The sequence below is a fragment of the Aulostomus chinensis genome, chromosome 6, assembly GCF_037954235.1.
Source record: "Aulostomus chinensis isolate RoL2024-O1b breed Wild chromosome 6, RoL_Achi_v1.0, whole genome shotgun sequence".
NCBI lineage: Eukaryota > Metazoa > Chordata > Actinopteri > Syngnathiformes > Aulostomidae > Aulostomus > Aulostomus chinensis.
In genome coordinates this window covers 1,037,501-1,065,000 of record NC_141325.1, presented here as the reverse complement: position 1 = coordinate 1,065,000, position 27,500 = coordinate 1,037,501, and the positions used below count along the sequence as shown (strand labels likewise).

The 27,500-nt window shown below is 48.2% G+C and overlaps 5 protein-coding genes across 10 annotated transcripts in view; 2 read left to right on the top strand and 3 right to left on the bottom strand.

Moving 5' to 3' along the window:
* LOC147259613 (phosphatidylinositol 3-kinase regulatory subunit alpha-like) overlaps positions 1 to 7,802 on the bottom strand; it is a 17,225-nt gene extending 9,423 nt beyond the window's left edge. Inside the window, exons 1-8 of one of the 4 annotated variants that reach the window (XM_086205676.1) lie at positions 7,430 to 7,802; positions 5,516 to 6,006; positions 4,887 to 5,016; positions 4,414 to 4,560; positions 4,260 to 4,331; positions 4,063 to 4,179; positions 3,779 to 3,977; positions 3,101 to 3,183 (exon numbers count right to left, since the gene is read on the bottom strand). In XM_086205676.1, coding sequence (XP_086061802.1) covers positions 3,101 to 3,183; positions 3,779 to 3,977; positions 4,063 to 4,179; positions 4,260 to 4,331; positions 4,414 to 4,560; positions 4,887 to 5,016; positions 5,516 to 5,707 — 940 coding nt within the window. In that variant the 5' untranslated portion in view covers positions 5,708 to 6,006; positions 7,430 to 7,802. Of the gene's footprint in view, positions 1 to 503; positions 2,991 to 3,100; positions 3,184 to 3,778; positions 3,978 to 4,062; positions 4,180 to 4,259; positions 4,332 to 4,413; positions 4,561 to 4,886; positions 5,017 to 5,515; positions 6,007 to 6,089; positions 7,379 to 7,429 lie in introns of those variants that run through there. The other 3 variants (XM_086205678.1, XM_086205677.1, XM_086205679.1) reach the window with 3 other exon arrangements.
* Positions 7,803 to 8,342: 540 nt separating this feature from the next.
* shld3 (shieldin complex subunit 3) lies at positions 8,343 to 11,004 on the bottom strand. 3 transcript variants are annotated; one of them, XM_086205242.1, is made up of 4 exons: positions 10,919 to 10,988; positions 10,517 to 10,750; positions 9,606 to 10,319; positions 8,343 to 9,384 (listed from the first exon to the last, which is right to left on the bottom strand). In XM_086205242.1, the coding sequence occupies exons 3-4, from the start codon at positions 10,290 to 10,292 to the stop codon at positions 9,181 to 9,183; spliced, it is 891 nt and encodes a 296-aa protein (XP_086061368.1). In that variant the 5' UTR covers positions 10,293 to 10,319; positions 10,517 to 10,750; positions 10,919 to 10,988; the 3' UTR covers positions 8,343 to 9,180. The 3 variants fall into 3 exon arrangements, with proteins under 3 accessions (XP_086061368.1, XP_086061369.1, XP_086061367.1); XM_086205243.1 differs by having other exon boundaries at positions 10,552 to 10,750; XM_086205241.1 differs by lacking the exon at positions 10,517 to 10,750 and having other exon boundaries at positions 10,919 to 11,004.
* A 934-nt stretch (positions 11,005 to 11,938) lies between these two features.
* LOC147259611 (serine/threonine-protein phosphatase 2A catalytic subunit beta isoform) lies at positions 11,939 to 22,189 on the bottom strand. Its single transcript, XM_086205673.1, has 8 exons — positions 21,759 to 22,189; positions 17,737 to 17,775; positions 16,280 to 16,450; positions 15,102 to 15,275; positions 14,891 to 14,980; positions 14,300 to 14,461; positions 13,020 to 13,138; positions 11,939 to 12,629 (listed from the first exon to the last, which is right to left on the bottom strand). Exons 1-8 carry the CDS (start codon positions 21,858 to 21,860, stop codon positions 12,557 to 12,559), a joined length of 930 nt encoding a protein of 309 aa, XP_086061799.1. The 5' UTR covers positions 21,861 to 22,189; the 3' UTR covers positions 11,939 to 12,556.
* A 1,267-nt stretch (positions 22,190 to 23,456) lies between these two features.
* srp19 (signal recognition particle 19) lies at positions 23,457 to 25,981 on the top strand. The gene is made up of 5 exons (XM_086205240.1): positions 23,457 to 23,644; positions 24,579 to 24,654; positions 25,105 to 25,176; positions 25,252 to 25,360; positions 25,619 to 25,981. The coding sequence occupies exons 1-5, from the start codon at positions 23,607 to 23,609 to the stop codon at positions 25,747 to 25,749; spliced, it is 426 nt and encodes a 141-aa protein (XP_086061366.1). The 5' UTR covers positions 23,457 to 23,606; the 3' UTR covers positions 25,750 to 25,981.
* Positions 25,982 to 26,630: 649 nt separating this feature from the next.
* rsph14 (radial spoke head 14 homolog) overlaps positions 26,631 to 27,500 on the top strand; it is a 2,557-nt gene continuing 1,687 nt past the window's right edge. The window contains exons 1-3 of the mRNA XM_086205671.1: positions 26,631 to 26,917; positions 26,998 to 27,100; positions 27,245 to 27,363. Coding sequence (XP_086061797.1) covers positions 26,743 to 26,917; positions 26,998 to 27,100; positions 27,245 to 27,363 — 397 coding nt within the window. The 5' untranslated portion in view covers positions 26,631 to 26,742. The remainder of the gene's footprint in view (positions 26,918 to 26,997; positions 27,101 to 27,244; positions 27,364 to 27,500) is intronic.

The window sequence follows — 27,500 nt, the reverse complement described above, 5'->3', positions numbered from 1 at the left end:
CCCGACCAAAACAGAGGAACCAAACCAGCGGCCTGTGTTGCTTAGCAACCCAATAGAGCACTGCACTACAGAGACGACACTTCGGTCTCCAGTTCAGAGGAATTTGCTTGTGGTGCTATGGTGACATCGACCACATGCGCGGGATCAGAGGAACGCCATCCAAACACCTTCAGTCAGTGCAGGACATTCGATTGAGATTTGAGAGAGAGACGAGCAGGGGCGACGAGGGTATCAAGGTTCTACTTTGGTGGAGATATTTTTCTGCAGAGACGTTCCACAGACATGAAGTATCTTTGTCTAGAACCAAGCACAACCAAATCACATGAATCCTTTTCAGATCTTCTCAATGAGAATGAGAACACGGTAAAGACCAGAATTCACTCCGAGGACCTCAGCAGCCATCGCAGTCAAATCTGATCTCAACTCCACCTCAAGAAATGGCTGCAGTGGTGCGGGAAACCAGCAGGTGGCTACCCGCCCCAGGTTCAGGTCTCAGCTCCTACCTGGACTCTGCATGGTGATGTAACAGAGGATCTTGTCTCGGCCTCTCAGCGGCTCGGCCTCGGCCCTGCCCGCTTCCTCGCGCTCCATGTCAGCTCCTGAACCTTCACACACCTTGGCTACGTTTCAGGAAAAAAACACGGGTGGCTCATGGTTTTCGCCGTCTTCCGCCTACACCTTAGAGGTGCGATCATGCCCCGAAAATACTGACGTCATCTTGGAGGAAAGAGGTCGGGGCTCAGCAGCTGAGCAGCTCAGGAATCCTGAAATCTGCAGGACAGTGATGTCACTTGCACCTGCAGGTGGACCTTAATCCTCCGTCACACCATCAGCCTTCACATTCCCCCGACATCAGCTGTCGCCTTCAGAATTTCATATGACGCAACTTTCTCTCAGCTTGCCCTCCTCTCTCTCTCTACCTCTCTCTCTGAACGCCAGCATCGGTTCAAAAGCTCAGAGAGCAGCTTGGAGATGTGTGACATCACCACTGCCCCCAGCCAATCCTGTGATGGCAGTGATATCACCGAGGCAACACCCTCCTCCCTCTCCTCTGCTGCATCTTTCACTTTCTGGATGGATGATGTCATCGTTTCAGCTCCGGCTGAACAAAGTGGATGACTGTCGACTGACGGATGGAGAACAAACAACAGCCTGAATCCCTCCGTCAGGTCCAAGTGTTCCGAGTTCCTCCGGGTCGTTAGCGATGACCTTTGTCATTGTTCACCTGCAGCTGCTTCACATCAGCGACTCACCCAGAGGTCACTAATATACAGCAGGTGCACGTGTGGTAACGACCTTCAGTCTCTAGGGGTCAAACCTTCACTGACGTCACGTCGTTCTGTGACAAACGTGATGACAAACTCCAGTATCAGTTTTTGTGTTCGTATCAAAGATCGTCGACGAGGGAAGATGCTCCACAAGGTTCCAACGACACCTGCAACAACTGTCTGAGTGAACGATGAACTCATCAAACTAAAAGTCAACTCCTGACTCTCCACTCAAACAAGGGAATTCACAGCCACCACCATATTTACTCGTCAAACTGAAACCAGAACCTACCGCAGCTCTGAAGCCCAGGATGTACAGCAAACAGATTAACTGGAAAACTTTGGACAATCCTGCATCCGCTACCTTCAAAATCAGTTCCAGGTCAATGATTCTGCCTTCAAAATAAAAGCAGAAATGCTTTATTGATCTGGAGTCAAGAGCTTCTGTCAGCTGTGTGAATACTTCCAGCAGCAGCGTCCCAGTGGTCCAGATACACAACGATTCATCAGCCTTCGGTCCTCCGAGGACTCCCATCAATCACCATGAAAACTGCGTACGAAATCCATTCCTGACTCACCCAGAATGTGTTTCCAGCTATTAGCCACCAGGAGGTGCACCAGTTTACCAGGAACCATCCAACCTCCCCTCTGGAAGTCCATGTAGGTTTTGAAGTGGTTGCTAACCGCTGCTAGCTAAAGCAACTCAGCAGCGTCCCACTGAACGTGACCAGACCAGGACCAGGTTTAGTCAACCAGCCTGATGGAAGCCGATTGATGACAGCAAGCCCAGCACATTTTGGTGAAGGGAGCTGCTGTGTGATGGTTAGCTTCATTAGCTATGCAGCTAAGATGCTATCAGCTGACACCGCCTGGCAAGAGCCAGACCTGACGAGAGAGCTACCTGTGCACTGACATGTTACAGCAGGTCAGGTGGGTGGAGCTCACAGCCACCGCCTGGCTGCTGACCCTCACTGATTGTTTCCAAAGGAAAGACAACAACTGCAGAGGAAGATGGCGGTTTGTCAAGCGCATCTAGAAGGGAACCTGATGAGCGAGCTTGTCAACGTTTTTCTAACCCTGTAAAGTCAGAATAAAAATCACTTTTGGGGTAAAATAAAAATGGATTGCGTATCATGACAGACAAGCATGGCCGTGTGCTGTACAGCCAGAAACTAAACCGCCCAATCAGGTTCCACCTTCCCGCACCGGTAAAGACTCACTTCCTCTTTCAAGTGTTTCTTCTCAGCTGATGACAAACCAGATTCTCTCAGATGAAGAAAATCAGAGGTCTGGCGTCTTAAAGGGGCAGTTGGGATATTTGGATGTGGCTGAATGAGACATGGATGTGCAGTGAGCACCAAAATGGTTAAAAGTCTGATAAATATTTTGGTACATTTTATGTGAAGTGACTATTCGCCTAACTCGCGGAAAGGTGATCTTTGGTAGTTTTTGTTTGTTGTTACTTGGTCAAAGGTCCAGGTTCCTGGATCTGAAGGTGGACCAGCGGGGACCTGCTGAACGATGCCGCTGATGAGCAGGAAGGAGGACAAACGTCACACATTTAACACTTCACACTGAGCAACAGCAGCAACTCGTGACTGTGACACATCAATGGTGGTGTGACATCATCAGCTCATTAGAGGAAGTGAGGATGATGACCGAGGCACTCAGACCCAAAGAGTTCAGATAGAGACCGAGTCTGCTGGCTCCAGAGAAGCAGCAGAGTAGAGTTCAGGGTACTGACGCTTCAAAACATCTGGAACTCATTTATCAATTTATCAACAACACCCCCCCCCCACACACACACACACACACACACAGGTGAGTGTTACCTGGGGCAGCCTGATTCATGTTGAGCTCGCTGGTTATCAGAACCTCTAGGACCTGAACCAAAGGGTCCAGAGTGGACTCAGACCTGAGCACAAGCAGGAGACATTCACCAGATCAACGACTGCAATACACAACCACTTACAGGATGTGTGTGTGTTCTTGTTCTTGCTACATAGTGAGGACTAGAATACGTATTTAACCAGCAGAGTGAGGACATTTTAGCAGGTCCTCACATCTTCAAAGGGCCATTTGAAGGTCAAGACTTGGTTTTAGGGTGGAAGTTAGAATCAGGTTCTGGTTAGGTTAGGGTGGAGGTTAGAATCAGGTTCTGGTTAGGTTAGGGTGGAGGTTAGAATCAGGTTAGGGTTAGGTTAGGGTGGAGGTTAGAATCAGGTTCTGGTTAGGTTAGGGTGGAGGTTAGAATCAGGTTCTGGTTAGGTTAGGGTGGAGGTTAGAATCAGGTTCTGGTTAGGTTAGGGTGGAGGTTAGAATCAGGTTCTGGTTAGGTTTGGGTCAGGCAGTCAGTTGACATGGTTAGGGTTAGGGGGAGGGGCTAGGGAATGTATTATGTCAATGAAAGTCCTCACAAAGATATAAGTACAAGGATGTGTGTGTGTGTGTGTGTGTGTGTGTGTGTGTGTGTGTGTGTGTGTGTGTGTGTGTGTGTGTGTGTGTCTGACCCTCCAGTGTGTCTGAACAGCAGTGGGCTGAAGCTCTCGGCCAGACTTTGGGGGCTCGGCTGGTTTCTGGAGCTGTGCAGGCAGAGTCTGGCGAGGTGCCGGACCACGCTGAGCAGGGTCAGGCCGTACTGGGCGGAGCAGGTCGGTGAGCCAGCAATCCCGAGCAGCACCTGGGCACACTCCTCCAGGTCTCGGACCTCTGCGGGTGACAGAGGACAGGAGTGTGAACAAACCCTAGCAGGAGTCATGTCAAGGGGGTTCAGCTCTGTCCAGGTTTATCGGACCTTGAACGGCGTGGATCATGTCGGTCTGTAGCAACAACGGGAGTACAGGACTGGGCAGATCCTGCAGAAACCGGACCACCCCGTCACAGAGGGACTGGACGTCCATCTGCTCCAGGTCTGCAGACAAACACACCTCTATTTAAAACTGGTGTTTGTCTCGGGGATCTTACAAACCCTGCGTGTGGGTGGCAGCTCACCCGTGTCGGCCAGCTGCCGGGTGTCCAGACTCCCTCCACTCAGGCTGCGATACACACTGGGACAGTCCAGTCCTGCAGCACGCACACCACACACGTCAACTCACACACTAACATGTCCTCATGTAGGAGCAGGTTGTGTGTGTGTGTTTGGTACCTTTGGTCTCAACAGCCTCCATCAGTCTGCTGAGGAGGGGCGGGGCCGTGTCCGGCGGTCCAAACTGCTCTGTGAGGTCTGGCAGCACGAACCCTAAAGAACACGAGGATCCGTCTTCAGTGTCACAGCTCAACACGTCGCGAGCACCTTAATACCAGAGAGACGGCGTCCGGCGTTACAGCAGCAATGAACCGCTAGCTTAGCATAATGACTGGTAGTGGGTGGGAAGTGTTAGCGTTAGCTAGCTCAGGTTAACTCTGTGTGCGTGTGTGTGTGTAAAATAAATATATATATATATATATATATATATATATATATATATATGTGTGTGTGTGTGTGTGTGCGTGTGTGTATACATATAAACACACATATACATATTTATGTATACACAGAAACATTTATACATGGGTGTGAGGGATCAATGGCATCGGCCCTGTGGTGACGTATTCATATCTGTGTCTCATCTGACTCACCCATGGATTCTGAGTCTGTCCTCACTGACGCAGCAGATGGGGGTCTGGGTGGGCGGGGTTTTGGTGTGGGCGGAGACATCCTCTTCCTGCCAACAAACTCCACATACGTCCCAGGGAAGTCACCTTTTTCCTGTCGACCACATACACATCAGAAACCATTCACCACTGACACGCCTAGACGTTGATTGGACCGCTATGACTGCGTCCGCAGAGGCAGAGCCTCCGCAGAGGCGGAGCCTCCGCAGAGGCAACTCCATATCAGGGAATTCTGCAATCATCTTCACTTCAGTCTCCACAATAACGGCATTTTTCAAAACCCTGTGCTGTTAACACGTCACAGCCACACCCACGCGTTGGGAGTCTGGAAGGGCCGACGCCTGTTAGCTTGGCTTGCTAGCGTGCTGTTGCAGTTTTTCAGAAATCTGCTGCCAAATTTCACGTTTTTGAATTAATTTGAGACAAATACCAGCCCGATCATAAAGGGGGAGGAGCTTCATGTATTTGTGAAAACGAGTGAAGACAACAAGGAACATGGACGCTCACTGTTATAAGACTTTAAGAACGATGTCATCGGGCAGGGGATGCAACTCACTTTAAAACGAAGGCGGCGTGGTGGGTGGGTGTTGTACCTGCGTGGTCTCGTTGAAGCCCGGCAGCCAACCGATCTCAGACGGTCGCTCCTCAGCACCGCCGCTGCAGCCAAGCGCCAGCAGCGCTCCTTTGCTGACCAGCAGCATGTCCCCCACACGCAGGTCGATGTCCTCCTCCCTCTCCTTCTTGTAGTCGTACAGCGCTCGGTACTGGAAGCCCTCTGAGCTCATGACGGCGTCTGACAGCTGAGTTCAGCTCCACAAGCACCAACAACAACACAATGTCCAGTAGAAAAATATATATATAGAAAAAAAGGGCCGTGCTCTTTGCCTGAGAAGCTCTAATGAGGAGAATCTGGTAAATATGGCGTCTCCAGCTGTGGGTGTGTCTCGCCCGTCTCCATGATGTCTGCTAGAGTCCTGTCATCCCTCAAGTCCCAGCAGCAGCGGCTCAATCAAACCAGCGCCGCCGTTCATGAACAGGAGTCTCAGCAGCGGTAGCGGCCACATCTGGGGTGATGGCGGTCAAGCTGCAAGACCAGAGGACGTCGAACGTTAATGGACTCCACCCGTCCTCCCAGTAGGGAGCTGCCACGCCATCATCACCCATCACCTGCAGTCAAACTCTGTCGACTACTTGAGGAATAAACTTCCCGGCGTCTTCACGTGTTGGACGCAGCTGAAGTGACTCCTGCCTATCGAGAGATATTTGGGAGTCACGAGTATTCCAACACGAGCAACCTGCTCTGATGTCACTCGCCGGCCCCTCCCAACACAGCTGCTATCTTCTTACAGATTATTCTTTTCTTTAGCTCACGGTCAATAGAACCACAACAACTAGGAGAACCCACCAAGTCTCACCTGGTCACTCTTACCTGAGCTTCTGGCCTGACCCCCCACCCTCCCCATTCTGATGTTCTCTGGAATAACGACTGAAACAATGATCACAAAGGTTGGTGATTCATTTTCTTGGGATCCATCAACTGCTTAATCGACTGGTAAAGCTCGAGGACACGGGGCTGTGACTGCCACTCACAGACGGTTGGGACCATCCTGGGTGGTTTCAGCGTTCGGCCAACAGATGAACCCCACCTGATACACCCGGGTCGGTACGACAGGTGACCTCCAGCTCGGGAGAACAGTTCCCAGCTTTGGGAACATCAAGTCAGAGGACGATCAGAGAACCAGGACCAAGATGGAGGGGCAGTGCGCTGCTGCAGGCCAGGAGGAGGTCCTGCCAACACACACTTTCACTTCGTGGGTTCATTATTATTCGTTATTATATTTGTTTGCAACTACAATTTCAAAGGTGGTTTTTTTCTGTTCATCTTTTTTTGTCGCCCTTCAACAGTTTGGCTTGTTAAAACTTGATTGGACATTTGCCTTGGACTCATGAAAGGACTGCTTGATGGAAATGTTACATGAGTTGAAAATAGAATTCCAAACAGTCTTAAAAAAGACACTTTGCTGATTTGAACAAGACTTGCTAAGTTATTGTTGCTCGTGAGCTTCATCAGTGTGAGGCGTAGGTCCCGAAGATGTGAAGGCGTTTTCAATTGTTTTGAATAAACGGAAGCTTTTTCAACATTCGCGATGCTCAGCTGGTTTTATAAGATACAAACCCGCGCTAACACGGAAATGATTGCTAATATTTGTCAAATGCGGCTGAGAGGAAAGCTGCTGTAACGGACTCAGCTGTCACTCAAACAGATGCGGCTGTAAACAGAAGCCGACTGGACGGAACAATCTGGTCTTTTCACGCACTTCCGGACTCGTTTGCTGTCAAAAACAAATCAGCGGTTTAATACTCAGCTTCACCTTCGCTGCTGACACGTCGAAAAACGGAAAACGAGCGATGTTCAGGCACACGGAGGAGAACCAGACCAGGAAACGGGAAACGACAATGCCTGCCAGGGCTAGCTTAGCCCGCTAGCATGTTAGCCGCCGTCTCACCTTTGCGTTTTTCACCAGTAAAAATGTCCCGCCAAGCAAAGAGGAGACGTCATAGGGAAGCAGCGAACAGGTCCCGCGTCCAGGTGTGAACTAGAACTGAGTCGATCCCCCAGGCGATCGGAAAGTGCCAAGATTCGAGGCGCTCGTGGTCCACCCGACTGAGCCTGGCAGCGAGACGAGTCAAGGTGGCGTGACTCGAAGTACTTCCGGTGTGCGCCAGCAAAATAAAACTAAATGGTAGCATAACTCAAAAATTCAGACTGTGAAAAACAAGTTAGAGGGATTCACTGTTCAAACTTAAATTTATACTCGTATAAACCATCAAAATATTCGTCCGTTACACGTGCTTCTGGCTACGGTGGACACAATTGGCAGATTTTTCAAAATAAAAGTCGAACATATGGCGCAACATTGCAGCATTCCGCACATCCACAGACGCGCAAAGTTCTTCACGTGGACAGAAAATCGTCTCAAGAAAGACACAAAACGTCGGGGACTGTTAAATATCGTGTAATTACAGGGTGGGACGACGTTTACCCCAGAAATACCCGGGATTTAAGAGATTAAATGCGATTACAACAGGGTCTAGGAGGCTGGGCTCTGTCGTCACATCCGCTAACCCAGATTTTAACACAGCGATGACAACCCGAAGTCGCGCCGTAACAATAGGTTTGTGTGTGTGTGTGTGTGTGGGGGGGGGGGGGGGGGGCACCAGTTTTAACTCACAGAACGTTTATTTCTCATCAGCTGGAAAAATACACTCAAATATCTTTGATACATAAATCACATCGGACAGAAGACAGCATGAAATGACAGGACGGTCCCATTCCAGCAGTTCCAGTCACTCCACTCCAGTGGATTCACACGTTCAAATTTATGATTAACATAGCCCCCCCCCCCCCCACACACACACACACACACACACAACAGATAAGCAGAACAGAAAATGATGGAGATTCATGTCCTACAGGAGAAGTAAAGGTTAAAAACGGCTCTCAGTAAAAAAGGAAACCAGTCTGGTGTTTACTGGTGGATCTGATGTAGAACTGAACCTCCACCATCCACCGGTCTGGTGTTTACTGGTGGATCTGATGTAGAACTGAACCTCCACCATCCACCGGTCTGGTGTTTACTGGTGGATCTGATGTAGAACTGAACCTCCAACATCCACCGGTCTGGTGTTTACTGGTGGATCTGATGTAGAATTGAACCTCCACCATCCACCGGTCTGGTGTTTACTGGTGGATCTGATGTAGAACTGAACCTCCAACATCCACCGGTCTGGTGTTTACTGGTGGATCTGATGTAGAACTGAACCTCCACCATCCACCGGTCTGGTGTTTACTGGTGGATCTGATGTAGAACTGAACCTCCAACATCCACCAGTCTGGTGTTTACTGGTGGATCTGATGTAGAACTGAACCTCCAACATCCACCAGTCTGGTGTTTACTGGTGGATCTGATGTAGAACTGAACCTCCAACATCCACCAGTCTGGTGTTTACTGGTGGATCTGATGTAGAACTGAACCTCCACCATCCACCAGTCTGTTGTTTACTGGTGGATCTGATGTAGACCTGAACCTGCTGATAGCTCTTTAATAAGCATGTATTTATCTTCTTTCAAACCTGTCCAGTGGAACTCGCCGCTGCCACCTGCCGAGAGCTGAATGTGACCACGAGACCTGAGAACAGTGATGGTGTGTGTGGCAGGGCGGAGTCTGCTCCAGCAGAGGTGGAGGATGACACCCCTCTACATGCTGAAGACGTTTCCAAACTTGTGAACACACAGGCTGATCCCCCCTGACAGCTCCAGCTGCTCCTTCAGGAACCGCCCCACCTGCTCGGCGTACAGAACATCGCAGAACACCCAGATCTCGGCCCGATCCCTCCGGACGTTGGCGTTACACGTCGGCAACCTGGAGCCGAGTGCGGGCCGGCTCAGAGCTCGCCAGACCTGCAAGGACGAGGGTGGACGGGTGAGCAAGACTGAAGCAGGACGAGTCAAGAAGGCCATGCAGTGAGAAGGACAATACAAGACCAGGTGACACCGCGTGTCCCAGACGCCAGATGTGGAGGGACTGGAGCACAAATCAGTGCACTTGAGTCCATCGTGTGTTTCCTGTAGTGGTTCAGTACCACCTACTGATCTGCGACCTGTTCTCCCGGCCCACTGACCTGTTCTACGTCTCTCGCTGCGCCACAGTTGTGCTGACCAATCACCCACTTGGCCCTCTGGCGGAGGTGGAGCCTGTGGACGGACACCATGTGATGGAAGTGTTGGGACAGCAACTGGGAGTTCTGCAGCAGAACGCCTCTCTGTGCAAACACGCTCCAGGAGCGTTTGAGGGGCGTGTCTGTGGCCGGGATGAGGGGGGCCCCATCTTTGTGGTTTTCCTCTTTGGTGGCTTCATCACCCAGCATTGATGCAAGGGCGTGGCTTGAGGTCTGAGGATCGCTGACAGTATCTTTGGGTGTTGGTGGACTGTCAGCTGTTGCTGCAGGTGGACGACCAGCGACACGTTTGGGTTTTCGTAGTTTATTTTCGGGGTGGAGGCGGGTCACTGCTGTATGAAAATGGCCATCGTGGGGGAGAGGAGAAGTCAAGCTAAGGATGATGGGAGCTGGTTTTGCAGGTCTGATGGGCAGGCGGCGGTCTGCTGCTGTCACAGGGAACCAGGGGGTGAAGACTGGAGGAGGCCGACAGGGAAACGGTTCCAGGAGCTTCTCTGTCCTCTCTAACAAAGTGCTGAGCCTGTCAGCCGATCCAGGCTGGTAGTGCAGAACCACATCCTCCATGCATACGACGGAGATCAGAGGTTTGATGGCGCTCCCCACCTTCTCCTCATCATTCACTCTTCCCATGTGCAGGACCGCTGGCACGAAGACAACCTGTGTGAAATCAAGCAGAACGGAGAGTTTACAGCATCAAGTCACTCACAGTAACCCACCTCTGCACCACATGTCATTGTAGACCCACAAGGACCAATAGATGAGCAGGGCCCAGGAAGGAACCAGCAGCAGTAGCAGGGGAACCCAGCACCAGCTACTGGTGGATAGAGCAGCCACCCAAGACCAGGCAGACCCACCTGGGCACCAGTTGGATGGACTCAATGGCACTCACACGGATAACGGAGAGCTGGGAACCGTCCAATATCAACAAAACACTGAGAACCTTTATCAAGAACTCAGTGGAGCTCTGGAGAACAACTCTGGACAGTGAGTGAAACCCAGAACGGAGAGATGCGGGTCTGACAGTCGCCCAGCAGCCTTTACGTAGTGAGATGTGACGGTGGAAGTGGACTTTGGTGACACAACGCTTCCTGTTAAAAAGGTTTTGTATTTAGCTTCAGCTAGCGAACCGCGGCTAGCTGATATGAAACACATCTAGCAAACGTGCTCAACGAGCGATTGCCGTGTTTTCCTGCCAGCTTAAATATTAGTTTTTAGCCGTTTAAAGGAAACGATCCGCAGATAAACAGAACACAAACCTTCAGGGAGCCGAGGAGTTCACCAGACGACGCAGACTTCTAGGTAACTCTCGCGATACTGAAGTCAACCTGAAGCGGTTCAGCACCATATCAAGAAAAAAAAGAAGTCACACTTCTTTTTTTTGAATGGCGGTTGGCAACCAGCTTTTTGAAGCATTACTGCCACCTACTGGACTGGAGTGTGGGTCAACCTGCGCGCTCCTCCCAGCGTTCTTAACAGAAGAAAACAATATTCACCAGATTCTGTTTGCAGTATTTCACGTATATTTAACGTCATCTGGTTTTCATGAAGTTGTGAAATTGATCTTCGTCTGGCTTGATGGAGCGGAGGACATCCATGCGGTCTCTCGACTGCTGCAGTATTCCCACCATCAACATGCTTGGAGAAAAAAATCGCGCTTTCATGACCAATGCCTGGTGAGTCGTTTTGGAAATTCACAAGTACAAATTCATCCCAAGTACATGTCAACCAGCAAAACTTACGTCAATTTTCATCAGTGGTTTAATAAAAAAAAATCAGGCTGGAAAAAAACAACTTGCAACTGCAACAACTTCCTGGAGGTTTGTCAAGAGTTTAAAGTGGGTTTGCCTGCAGTCGGAGGACAGGAGGACTCCCGCCACGTTTGGTTGTCATACAGATCAAGACAACGCCCAAATCCTGTTGCAACGACCTGAAAATGTGTCAACACAACCAGACGTCCCGACGACTGGCAGTCAGAGGTCTTCAAAGCAGGAGTGCAACATCTCAATGGAAGCTCAGCCAGCTGAAGCTGCACACATGGATCCCAGGAGGCAAGTAAAAACTTGTTACTTTTTCAGTACGGTTGAAGATGAAATCCACCCACATACTCACAGTACTTGTGTCAGCTGATACTGGATTTATGGGCTTCACGACCAGACAGTATAAATAAAATTGGTCGGCGTGGTTCTGGTCAACCTGCTCCTCCAGGCTGGGTCTGCTTCTTCACTGCTGCAACCGCATGAAAGATCAGAAGAAATAACGCGGACAAAGACCAGGAGTTCGTCAATAGGACATTTTATTTCATACGTCTGTTGTCTTTAATCAAATTACAGTAATATACTTGCTGAGATGACCGCCGGCTGCAGCCTGACAGCTAAAACTGACAGCTGTACTACTTGAAGCAAACTTTCCTTTTTTTGTTGTCTTTTTTTTTTAAGTATCTTGCAACAGAAAAAAAGCACATATGCAATGAGTTTTGTGGTGTGGTGGTGACGTCAGGTAGGTAGGGTTTTAGTGCTGGTCTTAAAAAACAAAACAAAAAAAACCCAGGAAAACAAAAGAAAAACCTTGTACATGTTGTAAAAGGATCAGAATATGGCACATTTGGTCCACGTTGGTAGTTTTATGATCTTGTTTTAAAAACATGTAATAAACAAAAACAGGTCAAAGTTGTACGTGTTGTTTTTCCCCAGAAGCACAGCATTAATGACAGCATATCGAGAACATGACTGTAGAGGGCGCCACTCACGGGTCACTCTTTCCTAACATGTTGGGTTTGTCAGCCAATCGCTGGTTTCTACAGTAAAAGTAGTTTTCATCTCTTCTTTCCATCCAGAATGAGGGGGTGGGGGCAGGGTGGAGCTTCGTGGATGATTGACAGGGATGGCTCTGAACATTCACAGGAAGTAGTCAGGAGTGCGTCTGGTCACATGGGGCTCACCGCGGCGAGGGGCGGGGTCAAACTGAAGGCTGAAGAGGAAGAGAGGATGCGTTAAGAGAGGATTTCAGCTCAAGGGCTCGATGACGTCGGCACGTTAACCTGGAGGATGTTCAGGTGTCGTGACTGGACCGGACGATTCCGTGCCCAACAGACTGTACTGACACCTGAGCCCACCAGCAGTACAGGTGCTCATGTTCAACATGAAGTGACTAAGTTGATGAGTTCAACAACATTCATACCGTCCTACTTAAAGATTTCAGTTTCTTCATGTTTCAGCACCCCTACAGACATTGTTGCAATCAGAGTTCTCACTGGAAGGACAGTGTTTCAGTACTGCGGCTCAGCAGTGGTGCAGTGACTCCCGTCACAGCAGACCAACCCTGGTTACTTCATGTTTGCGCGCAGTGTCATGTACTTACAAAGAGTATTTGAGGGTGTCGTCCAGTTCCATGATGGCCGCCTGGTTTCCACAGCGGTAACAGTAGTTTGGAGCACTAAAGATGGTCACCACGTTCTTGTCATGGCCCCAGTTGTAGCCCTGTACCAACACAGAACAGCCCCCCCAACCCCGTCAGAAAGGGAAACTTGTCAGGCGGTCTGGCGAGGACCCTTTCTGACCACAGTCACAAGACCCTTAGTAGGTACGAGACATAACCGGTGTGTGGTTTGCTCAGCTGTTCTATTGTCTTTTCGTTGGAGCTGATCTCAGGCTTGTTCACCCGCTCGGCTGGAAAACCAGAAACATCGTTGACAGCAGCGTAAACACAGCCGGGGGATGAAGAGCAGAGTGAGCCGCTAACGTGTGGCGAGTCCACGATCACTCACACTGGAGCTACACATCTGAAGGCACCAGCAGCAGCGTATGAGCAGGAGGACCACCCCCCAACACACACACACGTGTCACCTGTGTATGTTGCCATGGAGACACCACTTAGGTTTTTGGGATTCACGAGCGCACTTGAGTGTGTGGGTTTGTGTGTGCTAACTTCACCAAAATAGACTTTCAAAGGCCAAAGTTGACCATCTTATATTTTAGATTCTTTTAGTTTCCCCCATGTTACATTGTTGCTTGGTTCTCATAAACTGAAAATACTTTAAGAAACAGAGGCGGCGCAGTGGAGCAGTGGTCCTCACTGTGGCCCCCAGCAAGAAGGTTGTGGGTGGAGCCCCGGCTGCAGCACGGGGTCTTTCTGGGTGAGTCTCCATGTTCTCCCTGTTCCTGCTGGGTTCTCTCTGGTACTCCAGCTTCCTCCACAGTCCAAAGACATCAAGAGGGACCAGGTTAATCCAGACTCTAAATTGACCGTAGGCGTGGCTGGGAGAGCCAATGGTTGTCTGTCTCTATGTGTTGGTCCTGCCATGGACTGGTGACCTGTCCAGGGGGAAGGCTGCTGGGATAGGCTCCACCCCACCACCCTGAACAGGAGGAGAGGGGGAACATGGATGGACCGAGGGATGGATGGACTTTAAGAAACGGTTTTCTCAAGCCAGCAACAACAAGAGGAATAACTCCAGGAATTCAAATTGACGATAGAAGCAGAACAAGAGAATTTAGAGGATTCTACTGCATTCATTGTTGGTTTTCCACGGGAGCTTGAGGGTGTCCCACCGTACCTGGTTCTCCTTCCCAGTCCACCACCAGAGTGTAACCCCTATCTTAGTTCCCAGAGGCAAACAACAACCCACGTGTTTGTTTTACCTCCATGACCAGTTGATGGGCACGGGACACCAAGGTGAGGCCGTTGGCGTGGTTGAAGGTTTCAGAAATGTCCTGTCCGAAGGTGTAGCCGGCACCTCGGGGTGAGATACCCCACCCACCACGATCATCAGGGTCCGACCACAGCAGGTCACACATCGGGCCCTGAGAGCGATAGAGGGGCAGGATGAGTTTGATTTCAAGTGTAGGACACTCTGGAAAACTGCCGTCACCACTCCATCACTGTGAGAGCCAATCACGTCCTACGCCACTTGATCACATTTTGAGGAACTTCCCAGGCACTGAACTACCAAGGAGGTTGACTAATCTGACTGAGTCAAATGGGTTCATCCACTGCTGAACATAGTCCACCAAGCTCCTGCCAGAACATCAAAACTGCTGCACTTTTAGGAAATGACTCTCTGAGATGAAACTGGGGTTCAACGGTGATTGGATGGAACGCCACATCAGTGCGTTCCCTCTTTTCACTGATAAAGAACTCCAGGCTTCCACTTCTGATTCCTCAGCAACCTGATCAGTGATGGAGTGATTCAGACTCTGCGTTCCAGCTGACTGACAGGTGTGCATTTGTACCTCATGTGGGACTTCTTGCAGGCGGTCCAGAGCTCGTATGTGATCCAGAGTATCTATGGAGGGAGACAAACCTCCGTGGAGACAGAAGATCTGAGACAAAAATACAGAAATTGAATTGGAACCCCAGTCTTGGTCCAGTCCCGTATTCATCACAGCAACAGTTTCTCAGAGGTCCAGGAAGAAGAGACCTTCTCTCATATCTGGCACTCACCTGTCCATCGACCAGCGCAGTGAGCGGCAGGTAGTCAAACAGGTCTGTGAAGTACTTCCAGACGTTGGCATTGCCGTACTTCCGCAGGCACTCGTCGTAGAAGCCGTAGACCTGCGTGATCTGCCGCGACTCATGGTTCCCTCGCAGGATGGTGATTCGCTCCTGGAAACGGACCTGAGCAACAACAACAAAGAACCAATGAGTACTGAGACAATTTCCTTATTTGATGAATCTGCTGAGATTACAATCAAATAAAATAAGCCAGATGGTTTCTCTGAGCAGTTTTCAAAGCTCATACATCTGTTTGGTGAGTTGAACCGTGGAGACACCTTCCGTTTCAAACCTGTTCAAACATGGGAACGTGTGCTCGTCATGTTTCACAATAGCAAATACATTTATGGCAGCACAGTAATGCAACATGAATCATTATGGAGTGGATTTGTACAAATGTATCCAGAATTATGTTGTGGAACAGCTTGAGTTTGGCTTTTCCCCTGAAAGGGTTGCAGTTCTTGCTTTATAGGTGGGATTTGATCAGAGCCACATGATAAGAGAAAAATATATAACATGTGATTTAATTGTTGAATATTTCAATGACATTCAAGAACATAGTTTAAATAAGGGCTTTGGAAACTGATCTTAAATGGATGGCTGATGAATCATGAGATTCCTTGTAAACTAGCACTCTGCTTTCATCTGTGCAGACATCAAGCAGAGACCAGAGCCAGAAGTCTCATGTGACTCTAGAAAAGCCTGCAGGACATGAATCAAGACGTCAGTCCTCCCTTTGGTCTATCAGCTGTTTGGTCAGCACCAGATTCACTCACACTTTGAGCACTACTTCAGTGGAAGGCGGATCAGTCGCTGTCCGTCACGTGCTCACATCAAACCCAACAAACGTTAAAGATCCAGAACTGTTTCAGCTGAGGTCCACTTATCTGACATGAGAGGTAGAACTAGAACTCTGTGTTTGACCACTGGAGGCTCCAGGTTTATGCATCACTTGTAAAAATTTAATACTGGATACCGTAAATTCTGGACAATAGAGCGCACTGTTATGTAAGCCGCAGATGCTTATTTTAGCGAAAAAAATCAACTTTGTACACGTATAAGCCGCTCCGGTAAATGAGCCGCGGTGCACGGCGGAAACACCTCGGCCGCCCGTTCTCGCCCGTTACCTTTAACGTTACAAGCAGCGTGACCGTCTCCACGGAGTAGTAGCCTCTGTCGACATAGTCGCCCATGAACAGGTAGTTGGTGTCAGGAGACTTTCCTCCGATCTTGAACAGCTCCATCAGGTCATGGAACTGACCATGAACGTCGCCACACACCGTCACTGGGCATCGCACCTGGGGAGGGAGGTTGATTCAACACGGCATCTCACAAACCATCAGGGTTTAAATGTTCCCGCTCACACCGACAAACATTCATGCTATGAGGAACATCTTTGCTTTGGAAATGAAGCATTGGTGAGGGGCGGGGCCAAATGACACCAGGGTTGATCTCAAAATCAGTACTAACAAGCAAATCCTGAGTTAGATGTCCCACAAAATAATTTTTGAATTGGAACGTCAGTCTCCAGTGATGGAACCACACCCATCACTAGACAAGATGCTGAACCTCAACTGCTGCTGCTTGTGTTGGCTCCACTACCACAACAGTGACCCTAAATCTTCCTGGCCATTTTGCATCAGCAGAAATTCTGCTTTTGATACATCCAGCAGATTTTACTGACAGTCTTCGAAAACTTTTACATGATTTCTACAGACACAGCAAAACTCCCCACCTTCAATACTCTCATACAAGAATTAGACTATAACATTTAGTTCTTTCTACCTCAAAAGTTTAAAATATACCAGTTACAATGTGATTTCATTTAGTAGACACAAGGACACTGGTAAAGGAATTGGCACAGAACATACTGGTGCAAAACACTAAAATAGAGCGCCCTACAAAATGACAACAGTACAATTTGGAATGGTTTTTAAATTTGGAACTGTTTTCAGTGGAGAACTGACTGTGAGATACATGAAGATTTACAGGTCATCGACTGAAAAAAACGACTGAAACAAACTGAACAACCATCAACAAGGTCACAGTGCAACTTGGAGAGGAACTAAACAACTGCTGACGAGGTGAAGGAGGAACGTGTGAGCTGCAGCTGAGACTCAGTTTACCCTGTAAACAAGGTGGATGATTGTTCAAACCTCAGAGGCTCCGTCATGTCCTGCTCCAAACACGCCCAAGGAAGTACACTGAAGCAGAATCCTTTCATCCTGAAGTATTATACAAACGGCCTTTTGAAACAAGGAACTTTAAACTCCAGCTTCACACACGTGGCTTTAAAATGAGGTTCTGTGAGCACTTGAGATCAGATCTCACTTCCTCCTTCTATTGACAATTAACACCTTCATCATGTCAGTTTGTAAAGTTGTGAATCAGTGTATTTACCAGCAACAGTTATCCATATCATGCTCAATCTTTTTAGTTCCTCATAGTTAGTTTTCAATCCATCATCTAGTCTGAATATTCAGCCTGCAGCTCTACGATGGGTGTGCGGGCCTACGTGTTGCCCAGGACCTTAAGTAACCAATCAGCCAGAGGGGGTTTGATGAGGCATCATGGGAAATCTCACCTCCTGAACGTTGGACTCCTTGGTCAGAATCTCCTTGGCCTGAGGAGACAAACACATTGAATATCATGGGTCAGTTTTACTGTCTCTGTCATTCAGTGATCACGTGAGCAGGAGAAACACACCGACACAACTCATGTCATACGTGTCCCTGTTTAACCTCTGTGGCTACCAGGCCTGACAGTGACTTGGACGCGCCCAGCCAGATGACCTCACCAGACTTCGCAGTCTTTGGATCCACTCTGTGTTAAACACAATATCTGGGTATCAACTTACCACTGCAGTCCAGGACGGTTCCGTCCACGAGTCCAAATAATTCACACGTGTGCACCTTTCTACCAGTCACTCGGTCTATGTGGCGGCGCATTTACACGCATGTTAAACACTTGCTGCAGCTAAACTTTTAGGAGAAAGTTTGCACCTCCTGTAATGTCTAAAGCCCACAAGAGGATTTTCAATCTGAGCAGATTTACAAAACATGGACAACAATGAGAGAGAGAGAGAGAGAGAGAGAGAGAGAGAGAGACACACACACAGAGAGGAGAGACACAGAGAGGAGAGACACAGAGAGACACACAGAGAGAGAAGAGAGACAGAGGGAGACAGAGACAGAGAGGGAGACAGAGACAGAGAGGGAGACAGAGAGAGAGAGGAGACACAGAGAGGAGAGACAGAGAGAGACAGAGAGGGAGAGGGAGAGAGAGAGAGAGAGATTCTTAGCATACAAAAGCAAGAAAAAAGGAAGGACACTGACAAGACAGAGTGATTGTGGCTTCTATATTTAGCAACCAGAGATTCTACAATTTTACAATTTCATTTCGCAGACGCTTTTGTCCAAAGCGACGTACAACACAAGCAAGAATTCAGACTGAAGGAAAAGGAGATGGACTTCAAGTTGGAAATAAAGTTTTATTGTTGGTCTTAAAGGAACTTGAACTATAAGCTAACTTTGTTTGTACAGAAGTGAAGCAGAGTTCATTTATCCATCCTTTGACCTTCTGCTGCCATCAACTATTAATATTACTTTGCTTCGGGCTTATACAAACATTAACATGTTTCTGTTGTGCACTAAGTATGCAACATCCGGTTGGTTGTGCTTCCTGGTCGACTCACTCTCTTTAGCTTTTGTAGGTTTCTACTCAATAGTCCTTCATTGTTCCTTTCACACTACCGAGTTAGAAGCCGTAAATATGAAACATTAGAGATCGAAACAAGTCCAATCTAGTCAGGCAGGTGATGACTATGTCTGTAAACCGTTCCACGGCAGGATCCTTCTGGCACACTATCAGTTGAGACGAGCCTCCAACAAGGAAGACTTCTACTTGCTGGGTTGGCTGAATCAGACCCCAAATCAGGCCAGTTATCCTTCACCATGCAGCCAGCATGGAGGACATCAAGTCTTTTCCAAACCTTCTCTGCCAAACATCCAGCTCATATTGATCTTCATTCTTGGTGTATTCATGTTTGCCCAGAAACTGAAATGTCAACTGAGCCAGCAGCAGCCAGTAATAACAGAGGTGTATCTGCAGGAAAACCCTGATGATACACATGAAAGTACAATAATGGAGAGATCAATGCTGAGAGGAGTCGTCTCATTTTCTGTTTCTCTACACTGATGAATGCACTGATAATGCAGCTGTAGAGTCGAATAACTGCTCTAATATTCTCTGGGTTTTCTTCTGACTGCCTGCTGGGACTGTTGATGTGTTCCAGGTCGACAAAACCAGTTTGCCTCTAAAGTCTTCTCATAGTTCCATATCTGGTTTTTTTTGGATGTAGCACCGTTAAATGTAACACAGATTTTATGCTGAAATCTAAGCCCATTCTCTTCATATATTAAAAATGTTATAAATTGGGTAATTAAGTAACATGTTCACACCAAACTGTTGTTCCAAGCTTCCTGTCTGCAACACACCCTCTAAATGGAACCATTTCCATCAGTAGATTAAGGGCTTCTAGAACATTTCAAGCTGACGGGACTCAGCAGCACTGGAAGGTGAGTTAGTGTTTGACCTACATCATGAGGGAACAGGAACAGTGATGTGCTGATGGGAAACCCACCAGTTGCAGAGGGAACCATTCACAATGTAAATGTCCTGTTTGGATTTTGGCCACTACACCAGTATGGCTACAGTCCAATGTTGAATACATCAGTGTTCAAGATTCATTCATTTTCTCTCCCTGATCCAGGGTCTCAGTTCACACTCCATCGCCAACCACATCATGGAGAGAGTGCGACAATGTCAGACACGTCTTATTTTAAATGAAGGAATGGAGCTACAGACAGCACAAAGATATAGATATGGATATTTGTGAATATTATATAGATGCAGAAATATGACTGAGTCCTGACACCAGAGCTTTGAGTATCAGCTGATACCAAGTACCAATCTCATACCAATATTTAATCAATAAACTGTATGCCTCCCTGTGTTGAGGAGAATGACATCTTTGTCTGTGTAAGCACCACCAGGGTCAACCTAAACACTGCTTACCTAACACTCAACAAAATCAAAAATAAACACATGTGAACATCTATCTTCTAAGAACAGCAGATCATTATTATTGATAACCCTATATAATCATGATTGTTAGTTTTAGCATTGATCACCTTTTCTTCAAACAAAATGTAACCCAAATGTCTGGGTAGTGGTTTAACACCTGACCATTTGACTCAAAGGTCAGTTGCACTTGCAGATATCTGAAACAGCTGTAAATGAATACACTTGTCCATAATCACTACCATATTGCAGCATTCCTTATATATTTCAACCTGTTTTTTATTTAAAGAATTAATAGTCCAGCATAACTCATTCATTGATACAACCCTGCAGTGAATTATTGCCTGACAAAACCAAACATGTTTAAATGATCAAGACAAATATTCTTTTGGAGTCCAGAGATACAAAAAGAACAAGATAACATGAATCTTGTTGGTAGAGGACATCAGATGTTTTCACCTCAACGTACCTGAAACTGTTTCAGTATATCGGCCAGTATATCTATACTGGAACGACTTAATTCCCTTTTAAATAAAAATGTATACAGAATTTGATCTACCAGAGCAGTTACTGCTCAGAGGTGTGCTTTCTGTTCATATCAAGGCTAATATTAGCAGAACAAATTCCTCACTTCCCCGCCGTGAGCCAGAAGCGACTTCAAACTCGGGCTTCCTGCTGGCGACAGGGACGCATGACTCGCCACATCCTACTTTTCCCGGATTCCCAGGTTTCTACCATGAACCTGGTCGGCATCAACTATCGTTTTTCTCTGCCGTCACGTGGGTCGAATGACCAGTCCGTCTTCGTTCACCATCCAAGTCACAACCCAGAGGTACACTTTCAACAGTTGCATTGTCAAACCAGTTCACTAAAACCAGTGAATTCAACATGATGCGCCCCTCAGCACTGTGACGTAAGACCAGAACAAACTCGTACGCGTTTTTATTGTGAAGCTGGTTGGTGCAGAGAAGACACCTAACGAGGTGTTCCTGCGTGGTGCAACAAAGCTGAAGTGACGTCTGCGGGATCGACAGGTTTATGCAATAAAGGAACTGATCGATGAAGACGGGGCGCGGTGGCGACCACCGGCTCCTGCTCCCGGCACCGGAGATCCTATCAAATTAATACCGATGACACTGGTTGAGTCAGTAGAAAAGCAGCAACCACACGGTAAATAAGCGACCGGTAAAACTGGCCTGGTCTACATGCTGGATAAAGAGTAAAACTACCAATTTAAGGCCCAAATGAACCATTAATGAAATCATAATGGTCAGCAAACAGTTCCCTTTTCTACTTGTGTGAAACATATGAATAATATTAACGAGGTGGTATGGTAAAAACTCGCAGTAGCCGCCTTGGTGCAGCGAGGAACCAGCAGAATGACGAGTCGAACAGGGATTGAAAATAGCCGCTTAGCCGATATTTGACTCCAGCAATTAGCCGTGGCCCACTTCGCAATGTAGGCCACAATGAAAGAAGGCCTATGGAGTCCGGATACAACAGTAACTGATGTCACCCACTCACCTTCTCACACAGTGTCCGGACTTGGTTTTCCGATAACTGCTTACACTCGTTTAGCTGCTCGATCCATTGGTCTAACTCCTTCGTGAAAGATTTGTCTTCCATGACAGCCGTGGTAGCTTGCTAAACTAGCTGCGTTAGCTACCTGAAAAAACTGGCCTTTTCAACGCTAGCTACTTTAGCCTTTAGCTTGTCGTATTGTTAACCCGGTCCAGTCCCGCCAAACCGGTGGCAAAAATAACGATTAGACCTGATATTAACGATATATTCAGTCAACTTCTATCATGTTAAATCACCGACGTAAATATACAGACGTTAAAAGCAAGCTGATATTGCCCGGGGAGCGAAAGGGGTCGAAAGTCCCCGATGCGGCAGACCGTAGCGATAGAAGGCAGCGGCGTCGCAGCAGCTAGCCGATTTGCTAAAAAGGGCTAGCCACAAAAACATCCGGGCATTTGAGATGCAGCCAGTGTCAGCGCAGCAGCGGCTCCGTGTGGAGCAACGACGGACAACACTAATTTAAAACAGTCGTCGATGTGATCTGGCACCGCTGAGTGGCCACAGGAAGAATCTAAAAGGAAGCACGACGACGAAAAAACTCCCAGGAAGATTTGATTTTAGAGTTCTAAATCGAGAAGATCATATTTTACTTATTGATCAAGTTCCTTACTTCATGGTGGAAACTGTTATGGTGTATTAAATAGATTGGAGCAGACCCTCATGCCTTCTCCTAATAAATGAAAGAAGAGAAGTAAAATAAAACCAGTACACACATAGATAGATAGATGATAGATAGAAGATAGATAGATAGATAGATAGATAGATATAAGCAGCCCTCCCTCTGGACAGGTCACCAGTCCATCAGGGCCAACACATAGAGACAGACAACCATTGGCTCTCCCAGCCACGCCTACGGTCAATTTAGAGTCTGGATTAACCTGGTCCCTCTTGATGTCTTTGGACTGTGGAGGAAGCTGGAGTACCAGAGAGAACCCAGCAGGAACAGGGAGAACATGGAGACTCACCCAGAAAGACCTCGTGCTGCAGCCGGGGCTCCACCCACAACCTTCTTGATGGGGGCCACAGGGAGGACCACTGCTCCACCGGGCCACCCATGTATGGACTACAAGTACCCAGATCCAAAAGGACGTAGCACCAAATGTGGTGTCAACAACTGGGCTAAGGTGCTCTGGGGCCTCAACTTCCAGACTGACAAACAGCCACTGCTGAACCAACCAGACATAGAGGTGGTGGAGGAGGGCAGTGGTGACAGATGTGGTGATACCAGCTGACACCAACATCAGGAAGAAGGAACATGAGAAGGCTGAGAAGCACCAAGGTTTAAAAGAACAGCTAGAACGGATGTGGAAGGTCAAGGCTGACGTGGTCTCTGTGGTGGCAGGAGCACTCAGGGTGGTGACCCCAAAACTGTGAGAGCGGCTCCAGCAGATCCCAGGACCACCACCTGAAACCTCAGTCCAGAAGAGCACAGTCCTGGGAACAGATCAGGTACGGTGTAGAACCCTCGAGCTCCTCTGGAGAAGACCTGAGCTAAAGGGTTAGGGTTAGGAGGACACCGAACCACGCCACAGGGGGAGAGGGAGATTTCGGGACTCGGTTATTTTGTAATTATCCAAGACGGTAGGTGGCAGTGTGGACTGGAATGTTGGTGCTGCGCTGTACCAAGAAATGACGACGAAGTAGAAATATCGTCTCCTGTCAACAGTCCGTGTTCGTGCGTGAGAGTCGGACGAGTGGTTGCTTGTTTCACGGGGCAAATCGAACCGTGTCGTTTACATACATCCGAGATCCGGTTCCCTGCGGTCAGACGAGCACCGCGACCGGCCGACTATGGCTCATCTTACCGAAAACCCGGCAGATAAAGAGAGGTACGGCCACGGGAAATTGAGCCTCGCTAAGCTACAGCTAACAGCTAATTTAAGCACACAATGCAAATCTTCGATAGAAGAATTGTACTTTAAAGAAATACTCAATTACGAGGTAATGTAACGTGTACACGAACTGTTTTTAAAGTACAAGTATCGATCTTTCACGACCACTCTTAGTTCGGTTAACATTTCATTCAGTTCTCGGGTCCTCCTTTGAAAGAAACCAGTAACATGTTAATCTTAGTACTATGACATGTAAGCGTCAGTATTGGAGGTGATGTTCTTTGTGAATAGGAATGAAAGCCACACCAACGAGTTTTTTTTAGATGTGATGGTCAATGTTGAAATTGTGTCGAGTTCCACTAAGTTTGTCGCAGTTCTTTATCCGTAGAATGACGTGGAAAAGACCTGTAAATCTCGCGATGACCGCTGCGTCAGCTTGAGGGCGAATGGGATAAATGTTTAATATGAAAATATGAAAAAGGTTTCGTTGTATTAGTAGATATTAGGTCAACATGTCGGCTGACACCAGTCGCGTGTCCGACCGACCTGCGAATGAACCCTGAAACCTTGAGTTCCTTCCTCAGACCACAGAGACAATAAAGCCTCTCGGTCAGTTCAAGCTGCCTTTCCCCAGTGACCGTGAGAGAGAACTCAAATAGGGATCTAATGAATAAAAGAACTTGTATATGATGATCATTACTTCTTTAAATGACTGTAATCCAACCGAAATGCCTCAGTGGCTCCAATCCTGGTTTATAGACAGCTGTTGAGATAAGGAGCAGGAATCCTCAGAGGATGGACCCCAGTTAAGATGGCGCGACTTCCCCAGATTGTAGGTCACCACATTGATCAACCTAGGTGTGTGTGTGTGTGTGTGTGTGTGTGTGTGTGTGTGTGTGTGTGTGTGTGTGTGTGTGTGTGTTCATTCCAGATTCATCTGTGTGTATCCGGTCTACATCAACAGTAAGAAGTCACTGGCTGAAGGTCGAAGGATCCCTGCCGATAAGGTGAGGCTTGATTCTGCTGCTGGTCTGTTTCCACTGTGGTTCTGCTCCCAGTTCATTCACACCAGTTGGTTCTTTTATTTGAAAATACAAACCAAAAGAGAGCTATTTCTTCCTCCTGTTTCTTTTGTCATAGTCAGCCTGGTCTGGTTGACTCTGCTGGTCAGTGTGAGTACCTGGAGAGTGAATGTGATCTTGTGGTCACTCGTTCTTGGCTGTCCAGGAACCGGAGGCTTCTATCAGCTCCCCCAAAAGAATAAATCACTAACCATTAAAATGTAAAGCAAGGGAAGCAAAGGGTTCTCACAGTCACGTGTCTGTCAGGGCTGTGGACAGGGTTAAATGTAAAGCCAAATCCTGGAATGAGAGGATGTGAACATGTGAGGTCACAGATGAGCTGTGGAGCTCTGCAGGTCAACATTCCGACAAATAAGCAGATGTTGTCTCCGTCAGGCAGTGGAGAACCCGTCCTGCGCTGAGATCCGAGACGTCCTGCTGGCTGCTGGGATGAACGTCCACTTGGAGGTAAACCTGCCGCAAGTCCACAGAGGTTTTAGCTGCAGCCAATAGGAAACCGTCTCACTAAGTTGTGTTTTCCAGAATAAAATGCACCCCAGGGAGTGGAACCGGGACGTCCAGTTCAAAGGCCGTGTCCGAGTGCAGATGAAGCAGGCCGATGGCAGCTTGTGCCAGGACAAATTCACCTGCCGTGAGTACCACACGCTCCCATGTCTGTGTGCACACTTGCACAGCTACCTTGGTGAGGACCAATTGCAAGGTTTTGGTCTTTGTGTGGTGTTCAGATTCGATTTGTGGTTCTCGGTTAGATGAAGGTGAGGGGATGGGACGTGTCCTCGCAGATGTAGCTGTGCAGGCGTGTGTGTTGATAACCACGAAACACATTTAGCTGCAGCCAACAGACTCAGGAGGGCCTCTCTCTATAACTGACCCGGTTTTCTTCCCTCAGGTAAGGATGTGATGTTCTACGTCGCGGAGATGATCCCAAAACTAAAAACTCGAACCCAGAAGGGTGGCGGCGGAGACACCAGCTCGCAGCAGGGGGAGGGCGGGAAGAAGAGCAAGAAGAAGAAGAAATAAGCTGCTATTTAGTTTTCCTTCTTTGTTCGATTTTTCCCAACTGGTGTTTGGATCTGCAAAGCTTTCTGTTCTTTTGAAAGTTGCAGCCTCCAGGGACTGAAGGTGTGAGAGCTGCTCGTCACTCAGCTGGTTTCTGTTCACAAGCTCACGGAGGCTGAATTCAGTTTGGAAGATGCATCTTAATGTTTAAGTTCTGTGTCTGTGGAGGAAGGCGAGCTGAATAAACGACTCATTTTCACACTTGTCTGTGTTTTCATTGGTCCTCACAGAGGTGGCGAGGTCAACGAGCCTCAGGACCCACATGGTGGGTTTCTGTGACTCCACCTGATCAGAGTTCCAAGCTTCATTTTGTGGCATCTTCAAGCTGTGGCATACGGTTTAGTTGAAATTCACTGTTGATGTGAACCGTTTCCTCCTAGGTCAGGGATCAGGTCCAGATTGGTGAGACGGTCCCAGCTGGACCATCAGGACAACCGGGGTCTGAACAGGAAGGTGAGAAACATTTTGAACCCCCAAAGAAACGGACCGGCACAGAACCAGCCAGCAGCAGAACCTTAAAGAGATGGAGGCTGGATAAACGTAAACAGGAAGTGTTTGGACATTTTCTGCTGTGCCTCAATGTCTTTAAAAGATTTTTTTTAATTAAATCTATTTTCCCTCATTGACATTGAAGCCATCTAAACTACATTAGTATTCAAACTGGAATACATTTTAAAACTGAAAAGTACTTTGATTCTGCCGCCGTGAAAAACACGGATTCTCGACTGACGTCAGACTGATGACGTCTCTGTTTTAACCAGAATCAAAAACCTCGTAATCGTTGACTTCATCTTCTCAACTGATTTGTTTTTTTCCCCCCAAAAGTCCCTGAATGCAGCAGCGACATGCGGTTGCTTGGCAACGGCGGCAGGTTTTAGCCAACTCGTCCCCAAAGCGTCCGATCAACCAGGTTGATCAAGTTCATTCGGATCTCCTCAGCTTCGACCTGTTAACATGTCCGGTACCGGTACCGAGCCAACCCGGGCCCCGGTGGCCTTCGGGCGGTGGGCGGTGCCGCAGCTGTTCGCGGAGCTGCAGCAGCCGGAGGCCGGAAGGAGACTCCGGGCTCTGGAGTCGCTCTGCGGCCTGATGCACGACCCGGAGCGGCTGCACCAGGCCGCCGGCGGAGGTCTGACGACCGCTGACGACTGAGACTCGTTCACCGCCGCGAGACAGCTGACCAGTTAATGACTTGTTGTGTTGCTGCAGGTCAGTTAAGCCAGTTGGAGGTTCTACTGAGGGACGAAGACCCGCCAGTTAGAACCAAAACCTGCGAGCTGCTTCAGCTGCTGACGAACCACAACATCGGCAGGTAACAGTCTCCTGCAGGTGTGAAGCGTGATGTCACCAGCAGGAGGCGCTCCGACACCAGCCTGAGCTCAGTATCACACGTCGAGATCTAGATCTATGTATATAGAGAGGAACGTCATCCTGTTGTCCCACGCCCCCTCCTCAGACAGGCCGTCCTCTCCTCGCCGCTCCTCCCTTTGCTGGCTGGGCTGCTGGACGACCCCTCGCCCTCCTGCAGGACCAACGTCCTCCATGTGCTGAACCACCTGACGCTGCTGCATGCAGGTGACATCCTCACAGTGGTGACGCAACTTCTGTGAATAGAGACAAGAGAGAGAAACACACACACACACACACACACACACACACACACACATATATTTTGAAGCCTTAAAATACTACATCACTCTGAAAGTGTAGTT